At 50.4% G+C, this 8,128-nt stretch overlaps 1 protein-coding gene across 3 annotated transcripts; it reads left to right on the top strand.

Moving 5' to 3' along the window:
* Window positions 1–1,169: 1,169 nt before the first annotated feature.
* On the top strand, window positions 1,170–5,364 carry Magix (MAGI family member, X-linked). 3 transcript variants are annotated; one of them, XM_048335656.1, is made up of 6 exons: window positions 1,170–1,437; window positions 2,227–2,373; window positions 3,088–3,170; window positions 3,247–3,480; window positions 3,582–3,753; window positions 4,905–5,364. In XM_048335656.1, the coding sequence occupies exons 1-6, from the start codon at window positions 1,389–1,391 to the stop codon at window positions 5,210–5,212; spliced, it is 993 nt and encodes a 330-aa protein (XP_048191613.1). In that variant the 5' UTR covers window positions 1,170–1,388; the 3' UTR covers window positions 5,213–5,364. The 3 variants fall into 3 exon arrangements, with proteins under 3 accessions (XP_048191613.1, XP_048191612.1, XP_048191614.1); XM_048335657.1 differs by lacking the exon at window positions 1,170–1,437 and having other exon boundaries at window positions 1,719–2,373; window positions 3,247–3,301; window positions 3,377–3,480; XM_048335655.1 differs by lacking the exon at window positions 1,170–1,437 and having other exon boundaries at window positions 1,718–2,373.
* Window positions 5,365–8,128: the final 2,764 nt, after the last annotated feature.

Below are 8,128 nucleotides of genomic sequence, written 5' to 3'. Positions count from 1 at the left end.
AGCTTTATAATCTTTTAAATCTAGATTCTTCAAAAGACAAAAAAATGTGACATTTGGTAATGTTACTGTATTCACCAACTGATTCCTTTCCTGTGCTGTTTCCCTATCATTAGGGTGGCCAGGCTTCCCTCCACCCCCTTTTTTGCCAGTCCTGGGGCTTGAATTCAGAACTTGGGCACTATCCCTGAGTTTCTTTTGCTCAAGGGTAGCACTCTACCACTTGAGCCACAGTGCCAGTTCTGGCATTTTCTGTTTATGTGGTATTGAGGAATCGACCCCAGGGCTTCATGCATGCTAGGCAAGCACTCTACCACTAAGCCACATTTCCAGCCCCAGGTTCCCCTTTTTTAAGACCTTACAGGACAGATGTGGCTGCCTGGAAAGACAGATGGGATGGAGTGTGTTGGTGGGGTCATGCCTCTGGTTCGCCTTGGTCCTCTCAGGTTGTGGAAACATAACCCCAAAAAACTGGGAAAGAGTTCCTGAGGCCAGAACTTTTCTCTTAACTCCATGTGGAAACACAGCTAAAAGGCAACCAACTGCAAGCCAAAGAAGAGAACCAAGCCAGGAGCTAAATTGGCCAATACCTTAATCCTGGATTTCTAGTCTGCAGATTAGTAAGAAACAAATTTTTGATGTTTCAGCAAGCAGTCTGCAATTCTTCATTATGACAGCCCATGACAAATATGGCAGGAAATAAAGGTGCCCCAAATATTATATACATCTTTTATTTGTGGTACTAGAGATTGAACCCAGGGCCTCACACTTGTTAGGCAAGCTGCTTGACCACATGAGCTACGCCCCTGTCCTTTGTTTTGGTTTTGAAATCGAATATAACTACTACCTTTGCCCTGGTTGGCCTTGAACACTCGTGCCCCTGCCTTCTGAGTAGCTAGGATTACAAGCCTGTTGCCACCACCACCACGCCTGAGTAAGTCTTTATGTAATGTATAGTTTGTTTGTTTTTTAGTTAAACTCTCTGGAGGGAAAATAAAATGCTTGTATGTTTACCTTTTTAGGACACTGACCAAGTGTTTTGTAAAGTTGTTCTACTATCTTACATTCCCATCAGCAGTATAGTTAAGTTCCATTTCCTCATGTCTTCTACCACACTTGGTATATATAGTCAGGGTTTTTAGTGGTAACAGGTCCTCAGTGAATAGAAGCAGTAGCACCTGAGGAAGAGCCAGGCCAAGGGTTCCTACTGGCTCCACAGCCAGGTCTCCTTGCCTGCCGCCAGGTAGGTCACTGAACAGGTTAGGACACCAGGCACCGGGACTGATCGGCTCCAGCTGTGTCCAGACCTGGGCGAGGAGCCAGGTGAGCGCGCCCCTGTGCTAAATACCTGTCGCTGGGCAGCCGTGAGTCCACTGGACGGACCACTGGCCATGGAGTCGCGCTCAGGGAACACCCTAGGTCGTAGAGGGAGCAGAGGAGGTACTGAGGTGGGGTGGGGGGAGGGAGGGGAGGAGATCGTTCTCTGTGGCCCTTGCCCCACCTGTCTGCTCCTCACCTTTTCCATTCTACAGGTGGTAAACAGCAGCAACCAAGCGGCAACCAAGGAGTCTAGAGACCATGACTGTGCTCCAGGCTCCTTGCCCACACTCTCACTCGCGTGGAGGGGGTCACCAGACAGGAGGGGGCTCAGGTGTCTCCAGAAAATTGTGTTGGGAGGCGTCTGAGGACGCCTGCGCACTCAGGGTCTCTAGTGAATTCCGTGTTGGGGGAGGGCAGGCTGGGGAGCTGCGGAGGGGGAATCGGGACGTATTTGGGTAGAGTGGGGGAAACGGAGCCTCTAAGGGAACTACAGTGGGGTAGCAGGGATTGCCTAGAACATCCCAGAGGGGAATCGAGGGGGGTCCCAGGGCTGGAGAGGGGAGCGTGTTTTCTTGGGATATCCGGGGGACATGGTGAACGAAATTTGACATCTAGAGTTCTTAAGGGACAGTTGGGGCGCTCTAGAGAAATATATAGTGTTGGGAGGTATCCAGGACTATCGTAGTCAAGTGGCTATCTCCAGGGATCGTAGGGGCAAGGAGGAAGTCCATGCTTATACTGGCGATGGTCTCTTTACTCTGAGTAGGCGACTTCTAGAACTTTGGAGAGAGTAGCCAGGAGTCACCGGGTTTCTTGAGATGCATTTTTTAGGTCTCGGAACGTCAGAATCGTGGGTGTTTGCCGAGGCTCAAGATCCGTGCTGTGATCAGTCTCCCTTCTCCCGTGCAGGTCGCGGTTTTCCCCCGTCTGCTGGCCTCAGGTCCAGGCAATTCCTGGCGAGGATGGACGCGCGTCCCCTGGCGGCCAGAGCTGCGGCGGACGTGTCAGCTTTGGTACGAAGAGCAGGGACCACATTGCGCTTGCGCCCCAAAGAGGGTGAGTGACAGGGTCTGGGAAAGCTGGGCCTCCAGAGGGGTGGAGCTAGAGTGACTGCTGGGTTTGAAATTACAGGCCTGGTATTGTTAGTTACTCCCCTGGGTGGGCCGGAGGATGTGATTCGAGAGGGCGGAGTTCTGAGTTGTTTCGAGGGGGTGTGTCCCTTTGAGGTTATTGCGATTAGCTAGCGCCAGTAGATTCCTTAAAGGTGCAAGACTGAGTGGTGTTCGGTTCAGTGGGGCTGCAAATATTATTTCTGGGTTGACGGAGCCTGCAGAGCATTGGGGTCTGTACTTAGCACAGGGGCAGGGCTGGAATGCCAGTCGGGGGATGGAAACTGAATGTACCCAGGGAGCAGTTTTAAAAGTGAGGAATGAGTTGAGGTTTAGAGGCTAGAGGGCGGGGCTTGGATGTTACTTTGAGGTGTGGAGTCTGCATGTTATTAGTGGCAGGTAGGAAGACCTGGAGGATTATTCAAATATCTGGCCCAAGATTATTTGTTAAGAAGGTGGAGTCAGAACAGTTATTCCTGTGGGTTGAACTCAGAACAGTTATTACTAGGGGGCAGGGAGTGATCTCGAGATAGTGAAATGATGGAAGAGTCTTTGTGTGAATTGTAGAGACTAGGCCAGAATGGGAACTTAGAGGACTGGTCCTAGGGTGTTTTCATGGCATGTCCTTCCATATCCCTTTCTGTCTCTTTTCATCCTTTAGCGGTTAATTTTCTGGATTCTGCGGATATAGAAGTCACAGATAGTCGCCTGCCTCATACCACTCTTGTGGAACATCAGTGCCAGGTACCACTTCCTCCTTGTAGTCCATGCCACCTGGCTTGAGGCTGGCAATCTATGTACACTGGTGTCCTTATTCCAGCCTCGTCGGTCAGATACCCTGGGTAAATGTACGGCGCCACTTCCAGTGACCCAGGATAAAGCAAATTCTGCTTCGAAGCCACCCCAAACTTCTGGTCGGTTCTCTGTGGAGCTTGTCCGGGGTCCTGCAGGCTTTGGACTCACCTTAAGTGGAGGCAAGGGTGTGCCAGAGGATGCTCCACTGGCTGTGCGTGGGCTGCTGAAGGATGGACCTGCCCAGCGCTTTGGTTTGCAGGTTAACCCTAAGACACCCTGCATTCATAGGTGTGATTTTCTGCCTTTGTCTAGTGCTGCTCATCTGTCCTTCCTACAACACTACTGCCATATGTCTTGCAGGCTGGGGACCTCGTACTTCGTATCAATGGAGAGTCAACTGAGGGTCTCACGCATGCCCAGGTCCTGGAGCAGATCAGAGCTGGTGGCCCCCGGCTCCATCTCCTCCTCCACAGGCCTCAAGAGACCCAATGCCCCCCCAAACTTGAAGGGATCAGAAGATCCCAGAAGGGAGGTAAGGTGGTGGATTTCCAAGGGGAGAAGAGCAGAGATCTAAGAGTGGAAGGAGAGGTTCACAAAGCAGAGAGGCTAGGATCCTAAGTGGAAAGGGTTTGGTGGTCTCAGTGGAGAGAGGATCAATGCTTCTTATCTCATTGTGGTTGTGGTATACTCAAAAGCTGGGATAAGGGCTGGGAATGTGGCTTAGTGGTAGAGTGCTTGCTTAGCATGCATGAAGTCCTGGGTTTGATTCCTCAGTACCACATAAACTGAAAAAGTTGAAAGTGGTGCTGTGGCTCAAGCGGTAGAGTGTTAGCCTTGAGCAAAAGAAGCTCAGGAACAGTCCCTGAGTTCAAGCCCCAGGACTGGCACTGGGATAAGGAGAGCCCATCTCAGGGCAGGAATTTCAGAGAGGAGGCTTTCCGGTATGCAGAGGAGACAAGGAAGGAGACCTGGGTTAAACTGAATGTTCAGAAGGAAGAGTCTAAGTCCTTGGAAGGGGAAGGTGGAAACGTATGACAGCAGGGAGAAGATAGCATGGCAGGAATTCAGTTGTAGATAATTAGTCAAGGAGAGAAAGAATTGCAAGCCAAGGGAGGTAGGATGTGGCAGGGGAGGAGAGCTCATGAAGGTGAAGTTTCTACTCCCAAAGCTAAGGTTGTCTTGCTTTCTTTTGGGGATTGCAGGAAATTATTTATGAGGAGAATGTTCTAGAACAAGGGGGTAGGGGAGGCCACAGAAAATAGGTGTTGGGGTTTGTGAGGGGTGGCACTGGTCACTGGTCACTGAAGGGCACCTCCTCTCCTTGAAGGGACGTTTTTCCCAAGAGGTGGGGTCTCTGTTGCAGTCGTTGTACTTTCTTTTTTTTTTTTTTTTTTTTTTTTTTTTTTTTTTTTTTTTGGCCAGTCCTGGGCCTTGGACTCAGGGCCTGAGCACTGTCCCTGGCTTCTTCCCGCTCAAGGCTAGCACTCTGCCACTTGAGCCACAGCGCCGCTTCTGGCCGTTTTCTGTATATGTGGTGCTGGGGAATCGAACCTAGGGCCTCGTGTATCCGAGGCAGGCACTCTTGCCACTAGGCTATATCCCCAGCCCAGTCGTTGTACTTTCTTCACCACTGTCAAACCCTACCCCACCACCCGATCTAACTCGAGGTCTTTCCATCCTCAGATCGTAGTCCAGATCCCAGGAGTCCGGGGACCAGGAGATCTCGAAGCGCCAGCATTTCCCCAGTTCACCATTCTCGATCCAGCACGACACCCAAGATCCGAGGAAGCCCTGAGCCTAGGCCCGAGGTGGTGGCTGACAGCCCTGAAATTCCCACTCTGGAGTCCCGCATAGAGGACCTGGACGGCCGTATCCCTAGTTCCCCAGGGCCCTGGCTGGTGCCCAGCGAAGAGAGGCTCTTCCGGGCCCTAGGGATCCCGAGGACCGCGCAGCTAGATCAAGAGATGGCTGCCGGAAGACGAAGGCACTGAGCTAACACCAGACAGTTCTGAGCTCAATTGCTATGGTCCAGCCTGGATTAGGTGTACCCCACAGGCATGCACTAGCATCTTCCTTCAGGCTTCCTCCTGGCGTGGTCCCCTGTCCCTTTGGGGCCTACACACCCCTCGCAGCGTCAGTGGTACGGCCCTAGTTCCGGGAGAGAAAAGCAATAAAAAAAATGGTTGCATCCAGTCTTGACTTGCCAGGTGCCCCAGGCCGGGTGGGGCTCCCCAGTCCACCCCGGACAGAAAGGGGTGGGTCGATGTGGTTTCTAGAGCCTCTCGAAACCACCGGTGAGCTGTGTGCAGTTTCTTTTATGCCTCCAAGTCCTCAACTCGGTGTGCTCGGCTCCTATTCCCTCTTCTCTTGACCAATTCCTGCTACTCTCCCTATCCATTCGGAAGTGTGCAAGGTCTTGCACATACACGATCACTCATGGCACGGGTGGTACTGGTGCAGAAGTGAGCCTGCCCTAGCGGGAGTGCCCAGTATACGCACTGTTGCTGCTCAGAATTGTCCAGATCCTCAGCTGAAGTTTGGAACAGCAAATCTAGAAGCAGGGTGGTGTCCTTCGCTAGAAGACTGTGGTCTCCCACTTCCGGCCTAAAAGGCCAGCTTTTACCAGCTCCAAGACTGCCGCCCTCCGGGACCCTGGAACCCCCTTTGGGATAGAGTTGGGAAGGTGTGAGTCAGCAGGCGGGACAGGCCAAGCTAAAAAAGGCTGCTAGAGACTTGGAGCCGCGCCCCCCTTTTCCATAGATGGTGACAAAAACTGCAGCCAGAGCTTGTGTGCACATGCCATGCGCTGGGCGTTCCCAGTCCCGGGAGAGACCCAGAGTTTCCTCTATCCTGAGAACTAGGCTCCACAGTCCTGGCTTTTATAGACAGCGGAACTCCAACCAGGGTAGCACGGAGGCAGGGGCTGGCCAATATCAGAAATATCCAGTCACCTCTGCTGTCTGTCACCACATCCTTAACACACCCATTTCCCTCCCCCCTCCCCCCAGGGAAGCTGTGGTTGGACCAGAATAGGAAGGTAACTTCCCCCTACCCCCTGTGGGAGGAGGTGGGGAGGGGAGAGAAAACTTACATGACCAGCTTATAAGATTCTGGGTATAAGGTGCTGGCAAGCAGGGACTACAAAGTAAAATCTTTTTTTTTAGACAGCGTCTCACTAAATAGCCTTTAGCCTACATTGGCCTGGAACTTGCTATGTAGTACAGGCTATCCTCCAACTCAAAATTTTCCTGCCTGAGTTTCTCAAACGCTGGGAGTCCAGGTATGTGCTACCTCATCCTGGGAAGAAGTGAACATTGGACTAGCCAGTGCTGTAGACATTGTGGGGGAACTGTGTGAGTGGTATCTAACTACCACTCCCTGACTCAGCTTGGTTGGAAGCATGGCTCTACAAAAGTTGGGAAAGGGCTCTAGCACCTCATTCCCATAAATATAAATATGGTCACACCCAGAGGCCTAAAATAGTAACCCAGCCACCCTTTACTTAATCTCATCTCTGCTACTGGCTTTATTGCAGTATTTGTTATCACCTAGTTACAAACCTACTCAGCAAATCTGATCGGTCCATTTCATAGAGGAGAAAAGTGAGGGCCAGAGATTGCTAATAGCTTAGGGTGAGGAGGAGGTGGAAGCAAGATGAATCAAGGCTCCATTTCCAAGTCTGTCTTTTCTATCTCATCTGCATTTAACAAGTAGTAATTAAACCTCAATTCTACATCTTGCACTAGAGTTGGTACTATGGTGATGCTGGAGGAACATGACATAAATTCTATCCTTGGCTAGTTGGTCTAATAAGGCTAGGCAGGTGTTAGGGAAAAAAGACAAGAAAATGAATAAATAAAAAGATAATTTCAGAGAGACTTGAGAGTGACAAAAATAGCAAAAGGTCCTAGCTACCCAGGAGGCTGACACCTGAGAACTGTGACTTTGCTTGTTTGTTTTTTGTTGCTCCTGGGGCTTGAACTCTGGGCTTGAGCACTGTCCCTGAGCTTTTGCTCAAGGCAAGCATTCTACCACTTGAGCTACAGCACCACTTCCAGTTTTCTGCTTAATTGGATATAAGAGTCTCATGGACTTTCCTGATGGTTTTGAACTGCCATCCTCAAATCTCAGCCTCCTGAGTAGCTACCAGCTACCAGTGCCCGGCGAGAATTGTGATTGTGAAGCCAGCCTGGGAAGGAAAGTTCATGAGACTCATTTCCAATTAACTACCAAAAAGCTGGAAGAGGGGCTGGGGATGTGGCTTAGCAGTAGATTGCTTGCCTAGCATGCGTAAAGCCCTGGGTTTGATTCCTCAGCACTACATACACAGAAAAGGCCAAAAGTGGCCCTGTAGCTCAAGAGGTAGAGTGCTAGCCTTGAGCAAAAAGAAGCCAGGGACAGTGCTCAGGCCCTAAGTCCCAAGCCTCAGGACTGGCAAAAAAAAAAAAAAAAAAAAAAAAAAGAAGAAGCTGGAAGAGGAGGTATGGCTTAATTGGTAGAGTGCCTGCTTTGAGTGAGTTCAAGTCCCAGTATAGGCACAAAAAATAGCAAAAGGAAGTTATAGTTAGGAGGCATGTGGTACATTCTGTAATTCCAATATTTGGGAGGCTGAGGCAGAAGGATTTTGAGTTTGAGGCTAGCCGGAGCTATATACCAAAATTCTGTCTCAAAATAAGTATGTTAGGGCTTCAATTCTTGTCATTGCCAAGAGCTTTATTTCACACTCCACTCCATCATCCTTTTTTTTTTTTTTTTTTTTTTTTTTTTGCCAGTCCTGGGCCTTGGACTCAGGGCCTGAGCACTGTCCCTGGCTTCTTCCTGCTCAAGGCTAGCTAGCACTCTGCCACTTGAGCCTCAGCGCCGCTTCTGGCCGTTTTCTGTATATGTGGTGCTGGGGAATCGAACCT

Source organism: Perognathus longimembris, chromosome 28, assembly GCF_023159225.1.
Source record: "Perognathus longimembris pacificus isolate PPM17 chromosome 28, ASM2315922v1, whole genome shotgun sequence".
In the NCBI taxonomy this organism is placed as follows: Eukaryota; Metazoa; Chordata; class Mammalia; order Rodentia; family Heteromyidae; genus Perognathus; species Perognathus longimembris.
This window is presented reverse-complemented; position numbering and strand designations above follow the sequence as displayed.

Bases quoted from the DNA above. Each gene is read 5' to 3' on its own strand.
- Magix (XM_048335655.1), top strand. From the start codon at position 2,136: ATGCATTTTTTAGGTCTCGGAACGTCAGAATCGTGGGTGTTTGCCGAG. The intron at 3,171-3,246 runs GTACCACTTCCT...TCCTTATTCCAG, and splicing joins TTGTGGAACATCAGTGCCAG to CCTCGTCGGTCAGATACCCT. The intron at 3,754-4,904 runs GTAAGGTGGTGG...TTCCATCCTCAG, and splicing joins CAGAAGATCCCAGAAGGGAG to ATCGTAGTCCAGATCCCAGG.